Here is a 26215-nt window from a genome sequence, read left to right on the forward strand (position 1 = left end):
GTGTGTGTGTGTGTGTGTGTGTGTGTGTGTGTGTGTGTGTGTGTGTGCGTATATATATCAACTCTCGTTTGCACTGAAATAAAGACAGGCCACCAATTGACCTGTGTGTATGTCTCCGTATATTCCAAAAATACTCTGTATTTATAGTAATAAAGATAATATCTCTAAAAATGGCGTGCTGTTCCATTCGGTCGTGTGGGGGGAAAACAGCAAAACATCTAATTACAAAACAAACAGAATCAAATTTCATCGGTAATTAAATATTAAATATGTAATTTTGCAATTTTCGTCCATTATAGCAAAACTCGAGTTAACTAGTTGATTTGAAGTGAAACAATTGACGACACCCGTCAACTGTTTCGAATTCGGGCTGGCCAATCGAAGCGCAATTGTCACAGATAAGGCAGAATAGTTTTCAAACAATTGAAATTACATTTCGCCTCTATTTCTGGTTATATTCTCGACCAGAGGGAAAATCCTATTGAATATTAAATAATAAATGAATTCGACACATATATTGCTCCGATCCCAATCGAAATCGGAAATCGGAAACGACGACGGTACCACAAACACTTAGATCAGAGACAATATAGAAGAGTTAGTTTTTCTACATGAAGCCCGCCGGGCGAGTCAGAAATGGCACCGACACCATGAAAACCAGTGTACAAGCTACTAAATCACAGAGTTCGTCTAATAGTTTAGCTAAATTAAACCCTCAATTCTGATCATTGATATACAATCTTATTGCTCGGCAGCAGAAATGGAGAAGGTAGCAGTACTGCCACAGACGAACTTTTCATAAGATGTTCTACTGCTACTAGACCCGCCAACGTAAAATACCCCACCGCTAGTATAATAATTGCTCATGTTGTAAAACAATTTCTTTAAACATAGCAAATGGCTCTGCCATTACTTCTCATTATTTTACTAGAACGTGTGAGTTATTATAATCTTTTCTAAAACATCCTGAATATCATCATAATAAATTTCCACATAATTGTAAAACAAAAAAATCATTATTCATGCTCAAACGATCTAATAACGTTCATTCGACGATTCGCACGGAAATTTCAAACTTTTTGTCAATAAAGAAAACAAAGTATGTTTAAAAAAAATATATAATAAAAATATATATAATATAGGAGTAGCAATGTGATAACCTAAAATAAAATAAAATACTACATTTTATTAATGAGCAATGTCAGTACCGAGTACTAAAAAACCGACCTCAAAAGTCATTAAACCCCTAGTTTGCCGCTCTTAGAGGTGGAATATTTTCTTCAAATATAAACGGGATCATTACTTTAGGTACCCTCTTTATAACAAAAAAAGAATCATCAAAATCGATTCATAAATGCCGTTACCATAGAGTTATAGCGCAACACACGTACAAAAAAAAACATAAACAACTTCCTCCCTATTTAGAAGTCAGTTGAAAAACAATAGAAGAATATATAATACTAATACAGTTTTACGACTAATACACAGTAGACTATAATTTGTTATCATTATAATTATTAAAGTTAAAACCCGTGAAGCTTATTATTTTATAATGTTTATTACTCCTAAATTCTCTACGGCGTAAACTTAAAATTGTGTACGTTGGTTTTTTAAAAGAAAAAGCACCTGTTAAAAAGACTATGTCCACAAAATCTTTATTCAAACCAAATCGATCAAAATAAATACAACAACACTTAGAAATAGGGTTAGTATTGCAAATTTACTGCCATTTTTTGTATAATTCCATATCAATTCGGCACTAATTTTCGCGTAAAACCACAATTTTTCGCATTCAGTTCAAAGCTATCAACACGAGCGTTAACGAACATTCCAGAAGCTGGTAGCTATAACAATATCCTGAATATTATTTAGGTATATAGAACTCGTTTTAGGCTCTTTAGTAAACTACACCTGAACGTATGAACAGTGATCGCTGATCACATTTATAAAAATGAAAAAGGTGTTAATGAATTCACTCTCTTGGTATAATAAATATAGGATCGTATTCCAGAACTCTACCCAATGCTCAAGTCAGGATTTGAGCAGACTTGAGTATGATTTGAAGCACTGGAAATACGACCCTTTTTTTTTCTTTATTTATTTTTTTTTTTTTTTTTTGACGGGGGGAAATCTTTATGGATACCCCTGAGCCCAGGGAGACTCAGGGGTTATGTGGGGACTCTCCCTCCAGACTGGAGGGCCTACCCCACTAAAACCCCCCCGGGTTTCCCTCTCGCCGGTTGAGTCGGCGCCGTGGGATCAGTGAACATTCACCACGACGCCGCCCGGCCGCCCTAGCTTACGCCAGGGTTCCCGCGCCAACGGAGGGGCGAGTCGGTTGTCCGCCGACCCGCCCCCCAGACGAGTGAGGCCGTGCAATGCAGGCTCCGGAGTCCCTGTCCAGAGCCCGCTGGTCTCACTAGGGGATCAGGCGAGCAGCGAACTGCCTTCGCCTTCTCCCCGTACGTCTGCGCCGGAGCGGGTGCGCGTCCGCCGCGTCCTCGCACACCCGCTCCGCGGCCTCCTTTTGCGACATAACCTCTGCGCAAAAGGAGGCCACCGCCTCCCAGGACTCCTCGCTATCGAGCATGGCGGCAACCACGCTCGGCAGCGAGAGGTCCTGCCCTACAGTCCCCGTCAGAGTGCGGCGCTGCTCATCCCACCGGCTACACACCTCTAGGGTGTGCTGCGCGGTGTCATCCGCAGCGCCGCACTCGTGGCACGACGGGGACGGTTCCCTCCTCGCCACCTTGTGCAGGTAGTGGAAATACGACCCTAATGGCAAGGACTTGAGTATAATTTTCAGTGCTCACTGCAATACTCAAGTCCTGACTTGAGTATTGAGTAGAGTTCTGGAATACGACCCATAGAGAGATTAAAAAGAGTATAGAATAAAAAGAGAGATTTAAATATTTTACGAAACGAATAAATAAATATTATCTATAGTCCATTTGTACCTAAACTTAACTAAATGTGAACAATATTGATATTGGTATGCTGTAGAAATCAATATGTATAAAAATAGACTTGCAATTTCATATGAAACTAAGTTTTTGCATTTTGTTTTTGAAGGTAAGTGAAAATCATTTTATAAATGTATATTTCAATAAATAGACATCTCAAGATTGTTTACATTTAGTTAAGTAGGTACCTAAACAGATGAACTATAGACAACATCACACACGTTGCTTTGATCCCAAAGTAAATAACTAAAGCACTTGCGTTATGGAAATTAGAAACAACGACGGAAATTAGAAAAGTTAGTTTCTTCATTGACCCGGCCAGGGATCGAACCCGGGAGCTCAGAGACGGAGACACCTCGAAAACTGGTGTGCAAGCGACTCGACTACGGAAGTCATCAAAATTGATCTATAACTTTTTATGCTTATATAGAAAAGTTATAAATTTTCCCAAGCATTAAGCATAGTTTTAAACAATGTTCTATTTTTGAAATACTAAATATTTGTTCATAAATTCGTTTTTCTAGTAGCTAATTAGCAAAGAGAATAAATTGTGAAAGTGTTATTTTCAACCTCGTCACAACATTGTGCGTTTACTTACTTCCTTGGAATTTAGGTAAACACTCACATCTCTGGTGATGACATACTTTATAAATGTCTACTTAAGTACCTTTGACCCAGCCTTTAAAGAACATCTGAGATATATACGCGGTCGATATCTCCCGATATTTCCATTCAAATTCGCTTTGTAAATCTGTAGCGTTACTATCATCCATCATTTCCACGTGACCAAACCGTCGTAGCATTCCCCTTTCTGTCCTAGTCATTACGTCATCTTTCACGCCACAACGTCGCGCCACCTTATCACACTGATTCTCATTCTGTCCCTGTTAAGCCGTCACGCGTCCTAGGGACACCCAGTGTCCCTAATGGTTTTATTTTGTTTATACTCACGCACTTTGATTTCCATTGAGATAGGCAGAGACTATCGATTGTCTCTTAGCACGATCCTGACAAACCTCTCTTGCTTCACTTACATTCAGTGCCGTTACCTATAGTACGGCGCATATGGACCCAGGTTTTAAAGCGATGCTACACGGGCGTTGAGTCAGCGTTACTTCGTCGCACCGCAACACCCCTCCCCTCTTCGTTTCTTGGTCCCTTGTCCGATGCGCACGCGTTCCGTCACCACGCGCTGTTTCAACGCATCGTGTGGCATGTCGTTCTGATTTACACGTGCAGTTGCGTCGATGCAACGCCCGTGTGGCAGCGCTCTTAGGGGGCGCCGAACGCCGTTCGCGACGCCTCCAAAGAGCCTGCGTCTCTCGCAGTTCAAGTGAGGGAAACGGGCTATTGCTTCCCAACATCATTTATAATTGCATCATTTGCACCTGAATTTTCAATCACTGGTGTGCCTTCTAGAGGACGCCAAGATATTGATTTCACCCGGACGCTACATGATCTAACACGTTGCTTGCATTGATCAATATTTTCATACTCTCTATTATATACTCTTATTCTCTCCACTACGCACCCCAACCTTTTTAAGAACACTCGCAATTTGATCTGAGAATGTTCTTCGTGGCCGTCTACTTCCAATAATGCCTTCCACGTTAAGTAGTTCTGTATATTTCTTTCGTTAATCTACATTCATTCATGACGGAAGAATAAAAAGTAATTACTTTTTATTCTTCTTCTTTTTATTATTTTAAATCAATATCCAACCACTCAACAAACCTGTATTAGTAGGAAATTAAACAAATTTAAAAAATGACAGTCGACAAATTTTTACTTTCAAATTAGACGTGAAATAAAGAAAAATAACCGACCAAATTTTAGAAAAACAACATTGCATTATTTTGAAGTTTTTACAGTCAGCTAATTGTGCCAATGACCGTGTGTAATTGTAATCTCTTACCTAAATACTTAATTTAAATAAGAACCTACTTCAGAAAACAAGTGTATATTAAACTGTTGAAAGTAATTTGTTACATATTTTTTGTCGCAGTTTTTGCAGTTTTTAGTCGCCAACAGTTATAATTTAACGATTCATGCCCGAAAATAACACTTTTACAATCCATTCTCTTTGAATTGAATTTATTTATTGATTCTGTTAGCTACATGCTAGAAATTTCTATTCATTTTCAGAGTTCTTAGGTTTTTGCAATTGTTACACTTTGGATATGAAACTATTTTTAACTCATTGACTTCAAAAAAGGAGGAAGTTCTCAATTTGATTGTTTGTTTTCTGAATACACTACACGATTACTCCGTCATTTGTGAACCAATTTCAATGATTCTTTTTTTTTTGTTGGACCTATTCCCCTGTCTGTGTCCCATTCAAATTTGAAGAAAATATTGTACCCCTACGGGTGGCAAACTAGGGTACGAATAAGGTTTATTGAATTTTAATTCCCTTTCCGTTAACCGATTTCAATATTACTTGACGCAAAATCGTAATTCCAATGAAAATACAATGTCACGTTTACCTGGAGCTGATGATAGAAACAGTGCACAGCAGCTACCCGAGTTAAGGCTCTTATGATTAGTTTTGAGGAGGACCTCCTCCTCAAAACTAACGTTTAACTGCCTCCGTGGCCGAACGGTTACCATGCCGGACTGCCACGCAGAGGTCCCAGGTTCGATTCCCGGGCCGGGAGAAATGTTTGTATGGCTTACATTTATTTCTCTCGTGAGTTTGGGTGTAATTTGTGGTTGTCTATGTGTGTGTCCATGGCACCCGCGACACAGGGTTTCCCTAGTGTGGGGCTATGTTGAGTGTGTGCGTTATTTATTTATTATTTATTTATTATATTTATTCCTTATGCAATTCAAATTGAGGGGACCGCCGTTACGAACACAGCGACTGATGGTCAACTTTTTTAGATTGGGTATTTATTTTGTAGAAAAGAATCTGGATCGCATATATACGACTGCAATACTTCTTGTTAATATCGCACTGCTATTGCAATAGTGTTGTAACTTAAAATATATGAAATTCGAAATTATACTATTGTTGTGCGTACAATTTGATTCTCTACACGTCAATACAACCGTCTTTAGAATATTGTGAGAAACAATGCAAAGACATCTACTTAAATCAAAATGAAAGAAACTTTCTGAGTTAGTTCTGTAAAAAAACAGTTCTTGCTCAAAAATATGAAATTATATTTTCCCTTTTATTTTTAAATATATTTGGTAAGTAGGACATCGTTTAGATGTCTGTTATTAAGTTAAACCTATATTTTTAAAGTTGAATATAAATTTTAATAATCTTTCACGGGAAGTGAGTAATTCGTTTCTGATCGATTCTGAAAAAAATACACATTTTGAGTTAATACACTATTGTATTAACAGTGCGACATGTTCTAATTTATTTCATATTTCCTTTTAATTAACAAATTTAATTTAGTGAAAATTCATACAACAGAAATAAAATATTATTTTAAACGTATTTAGCGAAAAATTGAATGTTCTTTGGTAAATTAAAAATAATTTCTTTTGTTTCATTGAAATGAAAATGCTATTTGGCTATTGAAAATTTTAACAGTGACGTCACAGTTCTACAACATACCAAAATATTGAATCTGTAGCGATACCAATACGTAGACTTCTTCTTTACTACTCGATGACTATACAAAGGCAAACTTCAAAGTTCGTGCTACAGACCACATAAATGTTCGTGCTATGAAATTTTAGTACCAAATACGCTAAACGGGACGCTATTCCAATTGTCATACAAATTGTCTCGATGACGATACAATAACGTTACTACTCGATTTTAGGTGACAGTTGGTACTTGGACCGCAAAATTTCACAGGATAAGTAAACGCTCACTATACTCACAAACACAGCAAAATTCCGCCAGGTTATATAACAAAATTAATAGATTTTTGTTCGTTTATCCTTTGATGAAACATGAGGTCAAATTAGTTCTCAGTAAATGGTTGCAAACGCTTGACTATACAGATACTGAAAATCTTTTATTATTAAATTTAGCGTATAGATTGGCATTCGTATAATTTTAACAATTTTTTTTTAAGAATTATTATTCTTTTTATTATTTATGTTATTATATATATATATATATAATTTTTAATTTTATTATTGTAGTAGTTTTTATAATTACACACTATAGCATTTGTCTAATTTATACTGTTGATGTTTACATCTTGGTTGTACTGTATTTACCTAGTGATATCCAGCAAGTGGAAGAACACCCGAAATACAAGCTTTTGCTTAGTTTGGGATTCGGTAGTTTAAACATTTTAAATAAGTAGCACGTACATACAATCAGTGAAATAAGTTTTTTTTTATGTAACGTACCTACCCATTGTTTTTAATTTTACTGTATGTGTATATGAATAAAATAAACAATATTATTATTATAATGATCGCTAGCATACATGCGCAGCGTCTGCGGGCAGTTTTATAGACGTCAATGTTTATTGACGTCAGTATCATTAATTTTGTTACATTCTATCATCTGCCATAGTGCATCAAATGCTCGATACTCGTACGAATGTGTTAATAACTTTTGTAACTACAAAAATAGGATGGGTGTATTAATATTATACTTCAGGTTTTATGACGTCACATCTCAGTGAGCGTGACCGTGAGACCTGCAAAGGGCTCGAAATGTTGGTTAGTTTAAAAAAACAAATATACGCGATTTAAATATGAAAATTAGTTTCACGTCTGATCTACTAAGGTAAAAAGAAGCTAAAATCTACTACTAAAACTAGTACGCTACCACAAAAAAAGTCAAGTTTGCATTTAACATTGTAAACCAAGCCGAAATATTTAGTAATGCAATTTAGCTAAACGAATGTTTGTTTATGTTTTTGCTACGCATTGCCATTTGTAACACTTAATTTATAATTATGGAACAAAATAAATATTCACGTTACACTAACTCAATATAGAAACATTTAGGAAGTATTATATTTAGGAAGTTTTTATTTATTTCCTTCTTGAAAAAAGATCTAGCAACGTAAATGTCTAGAGGTTCACCTGTTGCAGTCTTCACTTGGTTACTCTTTGTTGACTCATTCGATTTGCTCCAAGTTTTTATGCCGTCTTTATATTTTAGGCACTTTCTTATACAAGTTACCGGATGAGATATAACAAAAAATGGTAATAAAATGTCAGTTTTATTTCAATATCTTTACAAATTTATAAAGCCATAAATTAAAAACATTAATTAAGGCGATGAAAGATGGCGCTACAGCAAAAAAGTCGTTATAACCCAAAAAAAACAAAGGTCTCCAATAAGCACAGAAAAATTCGTAGTCTGATGATTCCTGCCGTGGCTTAGTTGGCAACGCGCAGACGTACGGGGAGAAGGCGAAGTTCGCTGCTCGCCTGATCCCCTAGTGAGGGCAACGGGCTCTGGACAGGGACTCCGGAGTCTGCATTGCACGACCTCACTCGTCTGGGGGGCGAGTTGGAGGACAACTGACCTGCCACTCCGTTGGTGCGGGAGCCCTGGCGCAAACTAGGGCGGCCGGGCGGCGTAGTGGTGCACCGATTCCACGACGATTCAACCGGCGGGAGGGAAACCCGGGGGGGTTTTATTGGGGTAGGCCCTCCAGACTGGAGAGAGAGTCTCCACATAACCCCTGAGTCTTCCTGGGCTCAGGGGTATCTATAAAGATCCCCCCCCCCCCCCCCGTAAAAAAAGGTAAAGAGCGCAGTGACAGTGCCCTTTGAGCGGCGCTTTTGACGCTTAAAAAAATTAAATCTGAGATCTGACAGAATGGCTTGAACGCCTTAGCCTATCCGGGGCGACGAAACTTTTACTACCACTGAAAAACACAAAAAAAAAATGGCCCGTTTTTTTGTTACAGTTTTTACAATATTTATTTTATAGTTCTGTAGATGAGAGGTAAGAGACCTTAAGTCCATATTTTGGAATTTAGATGTGTTTACAAACATTTCTTTATAATGCTAAAAATCACGCAATGGTAAAATAAATTAACGTGGTTTGGTTTTTTAACATATTTTATTTGATCTTATTAAATGCCTAAAAAATTAAGTGTCTTTATCTCTCACCTACAGTTAAAATACATACCTATTTACGTTGAATTTCTTAATTATTTTTTACCTTTTAACGTAAAAACTCTATATAATAATAACATAATAATAATGATAACAATGGTGTGGTGCAATGGACACACTCATAATACAACCACAAATTACTCCCAAACTCACGAGAGAAATAAATGTAGGTAGGCCATTGACCTTAGGCCATACAAATATTTCTGCCGGTTCGGGAATCGAACCCGAGACCTCTTGCGTGGCAGTCCAGCATGATAACCGTTCAGCCACGGAGGTTGTTAAAAGCTCCATAAATAAACAATAATAAATTGAAAAAATACATGGAAAAGCAAATCACCTACCTAAAAAGAAGAAGAAGAAACAATGAGATTCCTGTCGACATTATATCTGTTTTATCATTTCAGCTCTAGAGCTCGTCGGTCCCAAAGGCAGAGTGTTCACCAGCCTCCTTTTCAACACCATGTTCATCCTTGGCGGAGAAATGGTAACATTACTGTCCTGGTGGCTTCAGAACTGGCGATACCTGGTGTTCATTATCTATACACCTGCAGTCTTCGTTTTCGTCTACATGTGGACACTTACGGAGAGTTTCAGATGGTACTTTAGCAAAGGAAGATACGAGGAAGGTCTAAACGTACTTAGCAAAGCTGAAAAGATGAACAATGTTACAGTACCGAAAGATCATTATGATCAGGTAGAGAAACAAGCGATGAAACAAAGGGATACAAGAAAATGCGAGAGCAAAGAAAACAATCAATCTTCGTTTCAACAGCTGTTTACATCCACTGTAATATGGAAAAGATTGGCGGTCTGTTCTCTTCTATGGATCTCGTCGACACTGGTCTATTACGGCCTTTCCATAAATGCCATAGATCTATCTGGCAATGGATACTTGAACTACGCTGTGGTGATTCTTATTGAAGCCCCAGCGAATATATGTAAATTATTGTTGTTGGATAGGTTTGGCAGGAAAAGAGTGATTTCTTTATCGTTCTTTTCTACTGCTGTTATCTTGATTGCATATGGTTTCATTTCAGGTAAGAATAACCTTTAAACTTAAAATTTCTTATTTATCTAAGTAGCAAAATGCATACTGGCGATTTTACGTGCAAGTAATTTACGCGAGAGTAATTACAAACTTACTTATCTTCTTTGCACTTGAAGATATTTCATAAGATTCAATTTAATTATGTCTATATTTTATTGATATATTTACTGGTAATTATAGAACTATATACTAGTATCATATGTAAGAAAAACCGATGAAAAAATGTACATCTACTTTTAAAACACCCTATCTAATAACATAAGGGCATAAAAACCGATTCTTGTGCTAAAACTTTTTATCCTAATGTTACTGTTTCGGGGATGCACAACCTTTGGTTGCGATTTTCGTTTATATGGTTTTTGATGCCCTATACATGACGTAACAGTAGACGATAAATGAACAAAAACTATATAAATAAAAATCAAATATAAAGTATAAATAACAAAGAACTTAAAATAAACAAAATTGTCATCAGACCTAGAAAGAGCCAAAGCAATAAGAGTAAAATATAACAAATGTTCCAATACTAGAAACTACAAGAAAATGTAACATTGTTGTTTTTTTACAAGTCCAAAAGTGAGTAGGAGACGCAATTCTTTATTAAAACCTTTCAAACAACAAAAAACACTTGGCGTCATTTTTTTATTGCTAATAACAATAATTTCCAGTACTATGAGTACCAGATCAATGGAATCCACTCCAGGGCTTTACCCGGTAAACCCAGACCAGAACCAATTTAGAAAAGTTCACTTCCCAAATTGGTCCTAACGGGGAATCGAACCAGGGAACTCCGCATCCAGCGCCCACAATGCAAACCGCTAGGCCACCGAGGAGTGAAAAAGAAAAAAATCAAAATTAAGCACTAAAGAAACATTACAATAAATTTTTTTTGTTTAGGTATGAGGTACCAGATAATACTATTAACACAAAAACTTGTTTATTCAAGTTAAGCAAATGATAAGTCAATAATCAACACACAAACAGTGATCAATATTGTCTTGTTTACTATCACCCGACTAACAAGAACCATTCGCAAACCGTCATAATACTCAATAATGGTATTTTGTTAAAGTTTTATATCTGTGAAGGGTCAAAAAAAGTCCACACGGACAAAATAATGCGATAATGAAGACCTATGTGGAAGTCGGAAGCTTTTACTGATTCTACAATTTAAAACACTCCACAATTTTGTATGGTATATTGCACAGTGCCCTTAGCGGACACGAGAATAAGTAACATTGTCAATAAAAATGTTTAATAAGCTATCGACACAATAAACTCGTGGTACGAGGCGCTGTGCGCCGTGCCTATAATTGCAGCACCCATCTCTTATTTTATTGTACGGTATTTATTTTGTTTCCATTTCTTCAAAATGTAGTCTTCTGTATCTTAGAACGACATATTTTATTTACCCTTGACTATCTATACCTACTGTCGTGTATAATTATGGCCCAAAGACGTCTCCCTAATAGACACCAGACTGAACTAATGATTCGGGATGATGATTGTTGAACGTAGATTGTGAAAACATTGGAAAAAATCACTATTTATTATCCAAAACAATTATTTATATTAAATGTTATAAAAATGTACACTTTATTCGTAAGTAAAGGCATTCCGAAGCGCGAGTCGCCAACCACTTACATCAAATAAATTCGATTACATCGGAACAATCGATTTATATCGTACAACCACGGAAAGTACGCAGGCGTCCTTGTAATAGCGAGTTTCTAGTTTTACCAGTACTATAATTTCAATCAATCGATGGAAACAAACGTGGAAAAATGATGAACCGCCATAATAGCCGCGCTTTTAGGAGTTGACGAACCCAATTAAATGCAATCTAATGATCAAACGAATGCACAAACAGAAATACTACCCTCCTTGTCATAACTAACGTGTTTGCAGAGATATTGACACCCAAATTTTCTTTTGCTTATAATTACGCTGCTTTTGCTTAACAATAAAACTGAAACTAACTGGTTAGAGGCGGTTGTAGATCTCATTTTGCTGACCCCAGATATTTTTATGCTAAATAAGAGAGTTGTAAAATTTATATATACATAATTTGTTACATGTAGTTTGTATAATTTTTTTGATTTTCATATGTCATTTTATACCACTCTAGTCTGCCACCATCGAGTATATAACCAGAAATAGATACTAAATAAGGGCCACCCATCCCTGGTAACTCATCAGACAAAATGGGCCTTGTATCACTTTTAAATATCAACTCTCGTTTGCGCTGAAATCTCTAACAATGGGGGCTGTTCCATTCGGTCGTGTGGGAAAAACAGCAAAACATCTAATTACAAAACTAAATCGCATTTCGACAGTAATTAAATATTAAATATACAATTTTGCAATTTTCGTTCATTACAGCAAAGCTCAAGTTAAACTGGTCATTTTGAAGCGAAACATTTGACGACACCCGTCAATTGTTTGAATTCGGGCTGACCAATCGGAGCGCAGTTGTCACAGTAATGATTTAGCAGAAGAGTTTTCAAACAAATTAAATAACACTTCGTTTCTACTTGTATACTCGATGTCTGCCACGAAGAGGTCCCGGGTTCGATTTCTGAGAGGGTTTCGATTATTTGTTTGGCCTACATTTATTTCTCTCATGAGTTTGAGTGTGATGTTTACGATACAGATATTTCCTAGTGCGGGATTAGTCCCGCTAATAGTGTACGCTTTATTATTATTATTATATTACTTTTGACGTATAATACATTGGCTTTATTTTGTTAATTTTGTAAGGCAAATGTTTGCTACATTATTGAATCTTCATCAATACCTTCAATTACTTTTCCTTTGTTTCAGCGGGCAGTTGGTCCATAGCAGTGTACCTGGCAGGAAAATTCTTCATAACGTTGGCGTACAATTCGTTATACGTTTTCGCTGCAGAAGTGTTCCCCACGAACTATAGAACTACACTGTTAGCCATGTGTTCTACCATTGGGAGAACTGGGTCTACTATAGCGCCGCTTACACCTTTATTGGTAGGATTATTTTTTCATGTTATACCATTTTGAGTTTCACATCAGTGTACATTATATCTTTCAGATTAGACTACAGTCCATCACTTTTTTCATAAATGTACTGTATGACGTTAGTGTAAGAATGTTAATCTCTTTAAACTTGTCTCTCAAAGACATTCTGGGGTCAGATTGGAAAATGCTTAAACGGGAGAGTTATATAATTTCACATAATATATGTACATAATTTGTTTCATGTACGAGTAATTATGAATACACATACGCAAACGTGCCAAACGCAATGCCAACCAACCAGCAGACCTCACGAATTTTTCTATGTGCTTGTTGTCGGAATTTTGCATTTAATTTTCAACGACTTTTAGCCGTACCGCCATCTATAAGAAATCTATGAAAGTATTTCGTCACGCAGTCGGGTTACTTTACAGCTACCAACTTTAGCTAGAGATATCGCTATTAACTTTAATAAAATATTAAATTTGTATTGAATTCATGTAATTTATTCATGTTTCAAGTACTTCGTATTTTTTCTATTGACGTATCATCACATGTGCTTTATTAGACAATGGATACGATATGTAAACCACCATCCATTTATTTATAGTTCGTTTTTCTATTCCAGACAAAACTGTACGAGCATCTACCAACAATACTGTTTGGCAGTTCAGCTGCAGTGTCAGGGTTCCTCGTGCTGACTCTACCAGAAACAAACAACCTTAAACTACCAGACTCCTTAAAGGAGGCGACAGAACAGGATAAAAAATTTGATGAAAGTGATAGATGAAAACAGAAAGTGATAAAATGGTACAGTCCATCCATTTAGTAACAACGTTAGGGATAGGGTATGTTGAGTTTGTGCGTTACTATCATTATATTGTTATTATTAAATGAACGGCCAAGTGACACGTATACAATTTGACGACCTGCGTTTGCAATGTTGGTGGTGGTTGAGAAGGTCCTTGGTTAGTTTCCCGGTAGTGGCCTAATATAAAATAGTTCCTTTTTTGACCTATTCAGGGTACCAAGCTTTTTATTGGTTAAAATAATTACACGGCAACATTGGTATTCTCTACAATTTGTCAATTTGACCCCGCAGACACGAATCAGATTTTATAAAGCCATGTTCCTGATCAACTAGATGTTTTTATAGGCCAACCATCGAGGTATGATTATCTGGCATATTATTTCTCGGTGTCTTTTTTGAAAAAATATAGGTATAGGCTAGCAAAATTGTCTAAAAATATGTTCTCTGACAAGATGCGGAGTTTTTAAAAACGAATTTCTCGTACCGATAAAACGATTAATCCCAAGTCAATACTACCCCACCATTTTACGGCATTATGGATGTCAAGGGACCAATTCTCGTACGAAAATGTCGCATTTTCTCGATTTCGAAATAATGTCGCATCGTCAATATATACGGAAAATATCACTAAAATCTCTAACGCCCAAAACGTTCACATTCACAGTATTAATAAAGATGATGATATCTCGGTTGGTAGACATTTCGTTTCTATCCATTGTATTCAAAATATAATCGATCAACAATTTTTTTCACTTACCTAAATCAAGAATTCTGAAGTCTGTTCCGATTGAAATGAGTGAATGTAACAAGCACATTCTTATTATTTCCGTTTCAAAATAATGCATTGTCAAAAAATCTAAATTATGTCAACATATTGTCAGTGATCTTTGCCTTCAACCACTCGACTTAACCCGTCCACGGGCAGAAACAGCGTTTACCGTAAAATTAAATTTTAGATTATGATAATACGGGGCACCGTTTCACTATATGGATTTCAAAAACCAACTATAGGCTTTATTTAAGGACGCGCTCAAAGACGTGAAAAAACCATTGCCCGCCGTATGCCGTACGGAGCCGAATACTTTTATACGAGCGTTTGTACCGACGTCGGTACAAAACTTACTGCGTAACCCTAAGCGAGTGATGGAGCCCTGGTCACGGCAAGGAAGATACTGACCTCCACTATCCATGAAAGGGTTAAGTCTATTGTGAATTTCGAAACCTTCCAGAAACTATTTGCGATCTCTCATTTTTTTTATCAAGAAACTTCATAAAATGATGTTATACATTTATTCTTATATTTCTTATTGCATCATCCGTTATGTATACCGAAGAATCTTAACTGTTAATGTTTAGTTATTTCTAAATGGATGGACATTAGTGTCTATGCTAAAATAATGTCGTCTGTCTAATGCGAAAACACCAATAATAATAATGTTAATTCATTCAAATCATATGTGTACACAAAGAAACATGACATTAGGTATAATCATTAATAATAAAAACTTTAATTAATTAATTAGGTGTAGATTAAAAAGTTTTAGGCAAAAGTATAAGCCTGGTTTGTAATTCTAAATTTAGAGGAGTGATTATGTAAATTCTATATTTCTATTTTAGAGAAGATACTCTTGTAGATTCGCCTTAGCGAAATGAGAATGCAGAAAGTTCAGTCCACAAGATTTATTATAAGAGATAATAAAAGAAGGTAAGAAAGCCCGAAAGGGCCTATCTAACTATACAAAATTATATAGTAGGTAATCGATAAGAAGTTTAAGAAAATGAAGGTGAAATGTGATTTATGGGCATGTCCTAACGTTTCATGAATTTTGATAATAGTGACGACAGATAGAACAAATATAGAAATAGTGAAATGAACGTGGAGAAGGATTCAAATTTCAAAAATAAGTGATCAAAAGGTGGAATAACGATGAAGGAGGTCATCATGTCACAATACCCGTGGAAGAAAGGAAACCCAAAAGGACTACCTTCTGGGCTTTCTTTACCTCTTTCATCACCTCTTACAAGAAATCAAATCTTATTAAAAAAAAATTAATATATATATAAAAACAAAAAGCCCGTGGACCAAGCCTTCTGCATTCTCATTTCGCTAAAGCTAGGATACACTGTAATGCTGTCTCGCGGTTTTGCCTAACCTAAATACCGACAAAATCGGGTAAAAAGGAGAAACAGCCTTAGTGTTTGAAAAATCACTCCTCATTTAGTGCAACACTGCCGTCTAGTGTTTAGGTTTAGCTACAAAGTAACTGCTTAAAGTATTTGTAATTTTTTTTGTAGTGGAATTACAAACTACTTATTATTTTTGCAATTATAGTTTTGTGCTATGGCTGTCCGTGTGTTAACACGTATTTGTTATAGTAACACTTCTCTGGGTACAATTTCAAGTAGACATTTTAAATTTATATAACATAATGAACTAAGTATAGATTGACTTATGTTATTTTATACTTGAAGCTGTTCACAATATGTCACCTAACATTAACTTAAGAGTCGATACTGCCTCAGGTCGAATAAAAAAACTTCCCGTACTAAATCGGTTCTGAGTAATTTTCAGGTAAGTTTTTTGTACTCAATTTTGGTGACAATTTTTTACAAACGACATTAAAGCCATTTGAAAAATGTATATCGTATACATGTGTTCTACTTAGTTCAGTTGTTATTGAAAAAGAATATTGGTATAGGCTTAGAATAATAACGCATAGAATGATAGTTTCATATCAAACGAACTGTCACAAGTGAGGCAAAAATCAAATTCATGTATGGTAGTTTTAGTAGTAGGTTAATTGTCGGTTTTAGTGAATATTTATATAAAAATACAAGTTGAAACGCGTTACTTCCTTGTGGAATGTGATGTTAGTATCCATTTTATGTTTGTCTGACGTATTTTTACACTCATTTACCATTTCGTCATTTTTAGCTAAAATTCTTGAGCTGTTCGCGGTGCAAGTTGACCTTGAGCACTGACGGCCCGCCCGCTCGTGTAGGCTCTTTGGGAGCGCTTTAATTTGCCTCACTTAACGTGTGCGGACTAGGTTTCTATGCGTTATTATTCTAAGGGTATAGGTATGTAAAGCACCTATTCATTACAGCGGTTTTCTGGTAAAATTTCAAGGTAAGTTTGTGTTTTTTTTTATCGTGAAAATTTTTATGAATCGTGTTTTCTTCATCAGTGTATATCTTCAATTTTATGCGGAATCAACCAAAGCCATTTGAGGTTGTATCCACTATTAAGTTTTATAAAAGTGACAAATGGAATCTCGAAGGCTTGTGATGTTTAAGTTAAGTATTAATAAGGGAAATTTGAACGTAGGTAGCACTCGTATCTATGTATTAAAAAGTACCTGAATGTTTCGTAACGCATACAATTAAATTGAATTCTCGATCGTATTTAGTTTTTTTATTATTATTATTTGTCCTCACACTTCTTATACAGCATATTATAATGTATAAGATATACTTATCACTTTAATAGGCCATCGGAAAGGTGAGAGTGTAAAATAAATGTACGAAATAATAATATTTTTATGTGTGAGCGAAAATATCATAATGGAACCTGTATGTCGAAGAAATTCACAACACTTCGAAAACTGGAATGTCCCCTAACCCGCACTGCGCCAGTAGCGTGGTGGACTAAGAATGGCTTAAACCATAGTTTCCCAAAGTGGTACCTAACGCCCCCCCAGGCGGGCGCTGAAGAGTCCTAGGGCAGTAATTGCGTGGAAAGCAATTGAGGGTGTTGATTCTGTCAGGGGGTGCCACCGCATTAGAAAAAAAACCTTATAATCTATATAAACTACATTACATATGCATATTTTTTCCTTGTCATTTTTTTGCATTAAGTTAACATAAAAAATACGTATTTTCAATTATTTTTGTTATGGTAGGCGTTGAAAGTTCTTATCTTGCCTATGTGAGTGAGCCAAAAAAATTTCTTAACCTGTAGTCTCAACCTTCACCTTGGAGGAGATCATAATAAAAATCGATGATGTTGTTTATTACCATACGTGAGATCAACGAGATTTATTGCTTAATAACCTATAATTCGAACCCACGTGCTATTTATACGATAAAAATACTTTTATCAAATAAAAATAATATTGACTACATGAATCAAATTATGTATTACGTAAAATATTATATATAACTCTCTTATAAATGTCTCTAAAAAAGTACAATAATATATAATATTGCATCGAAGCTTAAAATATTCAACTAGACTATAAAAAAAAACTAAGGAGACAAAATGATTCCACAAAAGCAGATATAAAACTAAATTAGATCACGCGCGACTTTAATTTTAAAATGGGGTTGAAGTGACGTATTTAAAAAAAAACATTTTAACCCCCTTTATAGCGTTTCACCCTCCTTCGCCTAACAACCGAGTTGGCAATTGTAATTATGCGTTTAGGACGTGATCCCATTTCTACGAACGTGCTCGGCCGGTTTGCGATGTTATTAAAAAGTAAAAAAACCTGTATCGTAGGGATAGATTTTAAAAATTCGTGATGCGATTTTTGGTCTTGCATTAAGTGCTGGGTAATTTAAAAATAAGAAACCTCTTTCATGTTATAAACAGCACAATTTTTTATCTAGCTTTTGAGTAAGGTTCAATTTACTTCACGGCGGAACGGAATGGAAGTGAAGCTTTGTAACGAAATTGTACATAATACAAATAACTTTATGTCAATTATGTAACGGTAGCTGCCAGAATTCACGAGACTGCGAGAAAAAGAATATTGCTGAAGAAGCGCGACCATTTTTTGGCTCGTAGGTATCTAGTTTGTAAGTTACACAATTTTGTTATGAAAATTCCATTCCATTCCGTTCCGCAGTAATGTATATTGAGCCTAAACAAAACCAAACGTTGATTCATAAATACAACTGGAACAGCCAGCGGGTTGTATAAGCAGTTGGTAACCACAGTTGCTACTGCGATCCAATACTACTGTACAGTACCTAATTTATTCAAATTTACTTTCTTCTTTACTGATGGAAGGTCTGTGGTTCTAATATACGCAAAAATCTTTTTGTGCTCTGCGTGTCCAATTTAATAATGCATTCAGGGCGCTGTTGCAGCTCCCTCGTGGTTGGCTTTGGGGCCGTCTGGAGAAAGAACATTGTCTCTCTGTTGAACAGCAGGAGCTGTAACGGCATCCTGAAAGCGACAGCCCAGATTGACAGAGAGACCAGATTGCCCGCTGTTGTACTAGCATATACTAGTTACTCCACTCCACTCCACCTACTTCCGGTCGTTGAACCAAAGACCGGCTTCCGATATGTGTGTGATGAGTGGCGACAGCGCGCCCTGTCTTGTGCGATCTTCTCACAGTTCTATGCGTGCAGGACGTGGAGGTCTGTCTTCATTTCGTCTCTCTATCGTTATTTGGGCCGACCAACCAATCATTGACCACTAGGACGTCCAATGTACGTCCTTTTTCATCTCCCTATGACCTGACATTAAAACTAACATTAAAATAGACCTTTTAAAATACTGTGTGAAATAAATAAATTAATAAATAAAAATAATAAATAAATAATTTATTTTAACTTATACTTGATCCTTAGCTTATCCTCGTTTCCATAATTATCCCGCTCCCAAGTTTTGGAAATGTTTCAGAACTCGGCACATATACTATAATAATAACAAATGAGTACAAACCAAGTAATTTAGGCATTATCTATCAACGTACCTACTCGTGAAAGTGCTCCGCACCTAGAGTTGAGACATAGAAATTTTTTGAAAAATCATATTTATCAGAAAAATTTTTATCTTTCCTTTATTTTTCCACATTTGATATTGGCACCTGTCAAAAGTTGAAGATACTGAACTATATTATGAAAATTGGTGAAAATTAGCCAAGCAGGGTTTAAAAAATTACATTTAGCTAATGTTAATGTTTACACAATTTTGTTTTATAATTCATGCTAAATAAACATTAAAAGATATATCTAAATGTAGTCCATAATATGAGTCTTAGAATTATTATGTATTATTCCCGTCTTTCATTAAAAATGTTCCACTATTTGAAATTTTTCGGAAAACTACACAACGATATACATATAGGTCACATCCAAACCTCAAGTAAGTTTTTTGTAAGAAAATCTGAAAAAATCTCATAAGTCTCAAAAGTTACGAAAATTGGATTAAAAACAAAAAACACATTACACGAGTGGATCAAATGTTACGGAAAATGTAAGAGATGTATAACCATCTGGCTACACTGATTACAGCACGGGTCGTATTCCAGAACTCTACTCAATGCTCAAATCAGGACTTGAGTATGATTTAAAGCACTAGAAATATTCAAGTCCTTGCCATTAGGGTCGTATGTCCAGTTCTTGAAATCATACTCAAGTCCTGATTTGAGCATTGAATAGGGTTCTGGCATACAACCCTTAGTATGGATAATTGGCATCCAATTCATTTCAAACAAATTTATGAAATCATTTATTTAGTTTACAACTGGTAAAGATCAATTTATCACAAATTGATGGACCATTATACAGAATGCGTCGATCGTATAATAGCATTTATAAATGTACCACTAAATTTATTTTAACATTAAATTTTAACATTAAATGTATATTTCTGTAGTCACCTTAAGCAAAAAATAGCGCAAATTTTTGTGTTCTATATTTTTCCTTTTATTACATGTAATATTTACCTAATGTAGTTTGAATTTCAATTTATTTATTAACCTCAGTCATTTTGTAGCAGTAAATCTGTTCGTCCTTGGAAGTACTGCCATCTTACTTATCTCAGCTGCCAAGCGGTAATGTAAGCATTACTGCGTTTCAGTTTGAAAGGTAAAAGTGCTGCTAAAAATTACAGGGACTTGATCTTTGTCATTTAAAGCTCTGAGTGGCACTGCATCTGTCACGGACTGGCGTGTCGCTTACCACCAGATGCATAACGTATTCGTCCCGTCACTTATTATTTAAAAAATATTATTATTGTCATGATATTCTTTATTTATATTATGTGTAGTGTATGCGACTTGACATACCTACACACTGTCTCGTGTGTCCATGCGTAGGTACACCCAGTCAGTATCATGAGAGCCGTTGACGAGAGTGGAGGGAGTGTTACGTGACATGACAGCGCCGAGCCAGTGTTCGCAGGAAAGGAAGCAAACATAACATTATGTATTATTTATAAAAAGAAAATAATATAAAAATACAATTTCCCAGCTACGTTGCGTATTGGCAACAAACGACGAATTAAATTATTTCGATTTTACGATCAAATATCGCCCTGCGTCATCGCTCGGGCTACTATAACGTTTATTTTCTCATTTCAAAACTGCCCTATAAAACTTCCCTCCAAACAAATATAATAAAACCAACATCAACGTATATTATTTTGGCCGGAAACGTGAGGAAATATTCCTCGCATGAGAGTTCATTTTTTAATAGTTTACGCTATAGCGTAAACCACCGACCAATTCAAGTAGACAGATGCTAGAGATTGCATAGAGCTTTACGTCAAAGATTTGCCCTCGGTTTAATCAAACGACACACCCAGACCATATTGAAATTTCCCTTCACGTGATATAGAGATACCCTGTGTCGATACATTATTCCGGCAAAAACGATTCGTAATTTTATGCTACTACCCCCTATTTTAAGACTAGACCCGTGAATATCTAATTTTTGTTTATATATATCTGGGATATATAAACGGGTTTTCACTGTACGAGTGCTCTCGGACCGAATGCGCTCATGCAAGTTAGATCGTATAGGAGTCCACTCGGATTTCGGTTTACACCTTACGAGTTCATCAACGTCCGAGTAGCATTCGTTACCTTGAAGAATCAAGATGAGGAAGACGGATCTGGTGCTGCGAGGTGGAGAACTTACAGCAGATATGTTAATGACTGAAGTATAAACTCATGAAAGGGAAAAATCAAAGCCAGAGAAAAATTTGGACAAAAAAATGGATTTTACGACATGACTAACTGGGTTCTTCAAAATAATTTAATCCGCGAAGTGGAAAAGAAAGATAAAAATACGTTTAAAATTATATGGACGTCGGGTCCGCGCTAAAAAGTGTCCGAACTTATAGGGCGTTAAAATCGTATACAGAGCGTCATTCACGCTTTAGTCTTCGTTTGTTCGACTGACAGCGAAGCAAGCAAAATTAACCAGTACTGCGATGACATTACAATTTAAATTCAACGTTTTAGCTTTTTCATATTCCTTTACGTGTCACTACGTTTAAATAGATTGACTTGGGACATTTTTTTTGTGCTTTTTGTATTAGACCCGTCGTCCATTTATTTGTACGTCAATGTTTAAAACCCTTTAAACGGTTCAGTCCACTTTTTCTTAGTTGGCGCCATTTTGTTTTTAACCATCCAAGTGGATGCGGTCCAAGCGTACTCGTATAATGAAAACCCGGCTTTACGCCTTGAACGTTTGACGTGCTTGAAGTTTATGAAGTTCATAAACCAGATGTCGTTTCATTAGGACAAATCTTGAGATTTGCTGGAAAAAGGACTACTTAAACCGTGCAGTAACCTTCGTCTTATCGTATCTATGGTATACACTATAATATTATTGTGGCCCAGAAGTTATTAACCGCTGCTCGCGTCACTAACAGCACGGACCAATAACTCACAACGACTGCTAATCTCTTTACTACAGATCGTAACTCTGAAAAAGGTTCAAATTCCGTCTTATGTCTAAGTCTAAATGGCGCTGACCAATAGCCTGAAAGTAGTTTATATTACGTAAATGGCTACGTAAATGGTTTATTTTCCTTGTTATATTATTCAAATATAGATCACGAGCTAAAATTTTTTTCTTTTGAATTACTTTAAGAATCGGTAAAGGCCAGTGCGTAAATATGAAGGAAATGTGAGATCAGCCAGATTTTTTTTTTTTTGACGGGGGGAAATCTTTATGGATACTTCTGAGCCCAGGGAGACTCAGGGGTTATGTGCGGACTCTCCGTCCAGACTGGAGGGCCTACCCCACTAAAACCCCCCCGGGTTTCCCTCTCGCCGGTTGAGTCGGCGCCGTGGGATCAGTGAACATATGTGAGATCAGCCTACAACATTTGTATTACAATCAATTTTTACATTTCAATAACTTTGTGTTATAAGATACGAGTTTGAGAAAGTAAGACGACGATTTCCTTAACCTACACTCTTTCTCAAAAAAAAGAATCATCAAAATCGGTTCACAAAAGTTAACGCGTAACATACATGTAAAAAAACATACAGTCGCTTAATTAATGCTTCCTGATACGGGTAGATGGCACTAATCCTAAACAAAGTAAAAGAATAGTCGGCACTATCCATAATGATTGTCGCAAAAGGCGCCATCTAGTTGTTCGATTGCTATTACTAGAAATTGGAGTAGCTTTGATAAATTGCAGCTTATAAAACAACTTGGTTACAAAAATAGCTATTTGCTACACGTCGCGAGACCTGGTATACCAATAGGTAGGTACTGAATACCCAACTACGGTGTCTTGTATCATCATGTGTTATTGGTCCAGTGAGACATGTTTGCCATCATGATAAAAGGATTTGCCAATCGACGTAACGTGCTCGCCGATTGTTGCCCAAGTCTTAAGGGTCAAGAGCACTTAAGACTTAAATCCAACTCTATGCCCCTTACGATAAGAACGGTCCAAAGCACAAAGTGTCAAGCCTGACGTGCTCTTGACTGTACAGAGAACATAAATACTACGCCATTGCAAGGAGGTTCCTTTCGTGCAAAAACATAGAGATGAAATTTGAGTATTAGTTATAAGCAGCAATCGAATAGAGGGAGTTAATTTAGCCAAACTAAAGAATAATGTGGACTTTCCCTTCTACAAATCCCGACACTTCTCGGAAGTGATTATATTTGATATGCGTATTATTTAATTATTTATTGAAATTTGAGTAGGTGGCGAAAAATTATTGTTACCCATTATGCATTTGCTATAAATAATTATCTTAAAAAATTATAATATTGTTGTTGTGTTTCTATAAGTACTCTCTAGGTATGTGTTTAAATACTTTAGCCATTTAAAAAATAAACATGAAACAACCTACATTTTGGAATGTTTAGAAAATAAACAACAAAAAAAATATTATATAGGCATTGACGACAAAATGGGTATATGTTATATCCATATTATGAAAACGGTCATATTTTAGGTAAATTAAATGTATCTACTTGCACACTTGATGACTAGCACGTATGGGTAGGTAGGTACTATCTCTAGTTGCGAGATATAAGATCGTGACAAACTTCTTTTCTACAATCTTCTCGTTTCTTAGTACGAAGTCGAAATGTACGAATTCATCTGATATATTAGGCATAGGTATGCCTAACAGATTACGCAACTGTCGAGCTAAAATATCGTAGATACAAATATTAACACGGCAAACTGCGAGCTCGCAAGAACTTCCTACGATGTCACGAAAAGAACAAAGAGAAAATTCGTATTCTCTCTGTGACATTTATTTGCATTTAATGCTTCCCGTGCTGAGGCGAATTTGCAGAAAAACGTCACCAGTTATAATGAACACTATCCCGCGAAAGTCAAGGAAAAAAGTAGATAAAAAGTTAAAAAGGGTTTCGCAACTTTTCTCGTCACAGACGATAGTTCAAGAATGTTAAGAGTTGAAATATTTTATGGGAAAATGTTTTTGTGCAAAATTGTTCTGTAACTATCGAGTGTTCAGCAGACCGACACAGATAAAGTTTCTGAGTTATCTACAGACAAAAAGACATATTTATATTACAAGTACTTAGGTTTTCGCGATTGTTACACATAGGAAATGAAACATTTAGATCGCGTATATTTGTTTTTTCAAACAAACACCATTTGTTTGAAAAAATAAATATACGCAATTTAAATCCGGAAACATTGTTTCATTTCCTGTATATTTATATACTTGGAAGTCTTTTTATTTCAATCACATTCTAAATAAAACTTTGACAGAGCACCTAATATAATCTTGTCTCCAAAATATACCCCTTATAGACCGGAAATTGGACGCGGCAGTTGTAAATAAATATTCTTTAGTCTATGTTCTGTTCTTCCGCCTTCTTAAGTTTTCCCGAAATACATTTTTGATTTCCTTTACCTTCACCTTTTTTCCCCCCCACTCATCCATATTTCAAGTGAAATGAATTCAAAAGAAATCAGAACACTGAAGTACTTACAGTGGACAATCACGAACATTTAGACCCGGAGTAATTACCTAATCCATTTATGAAATTACAGGCACATGGGCTTATCAACATAAATATGTCTTTGCACGCGGTACACCCTGCTCCTACCGACGAGGCTCTGGCGACCCGCCAACACGCAACTAGCCAGCGTGGTGGGGAAATGGTCTAAACCCCCAGTTAATAGATAATAATATAAAATAAATAATGCTAGAGGCGCCTCTCCCCTCTAACCTTCGCTGCATTTCGCGCCGTCGTCGCTAACTGCCCCGGCCGCTGCGCGCCGCTGCTCTTTCAGTGTGATTTGACCCTTAGACCACTGAACCCTTCACTTTATACTTAAAACACTTAAAGAGGTGATAACCCAGGATGCCGATGATTGATGATGATGAAATAATACATTGAGATTACAGCTCGAGATCTAAGTAACGTCTCAGCCGAAACACATTTGATCCATAAGGTCTTAGAAACTGTTTAAGACTCGATACTGCCTCAGGTCGAATTAAATTATTTCCCGTACTAACACGGTTCATTTTGCTGGGGTCCAGCGGCAGGGGCACTGGCTTTATATCATAATTTATTGTTTTACAAACGAAATTATAACGAGTAACTGTAGAGCTCCTTGTGAAAGATTTCGTCCAGGATAGTACTGCCATACCATACCTATTTCTGCCGCCAAGCAGTAATGTCAGCATTACTGTGTTCCGGTTTTGAAGGGTGGGTGCTGGTAAAATTACTGGCACATGGGACTTGTCAACTTTTGTCTCAGGTGACGGGCGCAGTGGTAGTGCCCCTCAGATCTTTGCAATTTAAAGCTCTGAGTGGCATTGTAACTGTTATGGACAGGCGTGTAGCTTACCATCAGGCGCACGACTAGTTCGCTCTGTCACGTATAAAAAAAATTAAGCCATTTGAAAAACGAACACATCGTATAGTATACGTTTTCTATTTAGTTCAGTTGATGTTTAAAAAATCATTGGTATGTGTAAAGTACCTATTGAATACTTGAATACAACGGTTTGCTTGTAAAATTTACGAGGTAAGTTTCGTTTTTTTTCTATCGTGAATATTTTTAGGAATCGTGTTTTCACACCGTATAGTAATCAATGTACATCCTCAATTATTTTACATATTTTTTTCAAAGTCATTTATT

The 26215-nt window shown here is 36.2% G+C and overlaps 1 protein-coding gene across 1 annotated transcript in view; it reads left to right on the plus strand.

Annotated features, from left to right (window-relative positions):
- Window positions 1–15332, plus strand: part of LOC113240317 (organic cation transporter protein-like) — a 47220-nt gene extending 31888 nt beyond the window's left edge. The window contains exons 4-6 of the mRNA XM_026477591.1: window positions 9425–10057; window positions 12892–13070; window positions 13687–15332. Of these exons, the coding sequence (XP_026333376.1) occupies window positions 9425–10057; window positions 12892–13070; window positions 13687–13848 (974 nt within the window). The 3' untranslated portion in view covers window positions 13849–15332. The remainder of the gene's footprint in view (window positions 1–9424; window positions 10058–12891; window positions 13071–13686) is intronic.
- The last annotated feature ends 10883 nt before the right edge of the window (window positions 15333–26215 follow it).

Source organism: Hyposmocoma kahamanoa, unplaced genomic scaffold (assembly GCF_003589595.1).
Source record: "Hyposmocoma kahamanoa isolate Upper Pololo Valley unplaced genomic scaffold, ASM358959v1 130, whole genome shotgun sequence".
Lineage (NCBI taxonomy): Eukaryota > Metazoa > Arthropoda > Insecta > Lepidoptera > Cosmopterigidae > Hyposmocoma > Hyposmocoma kahamanoa.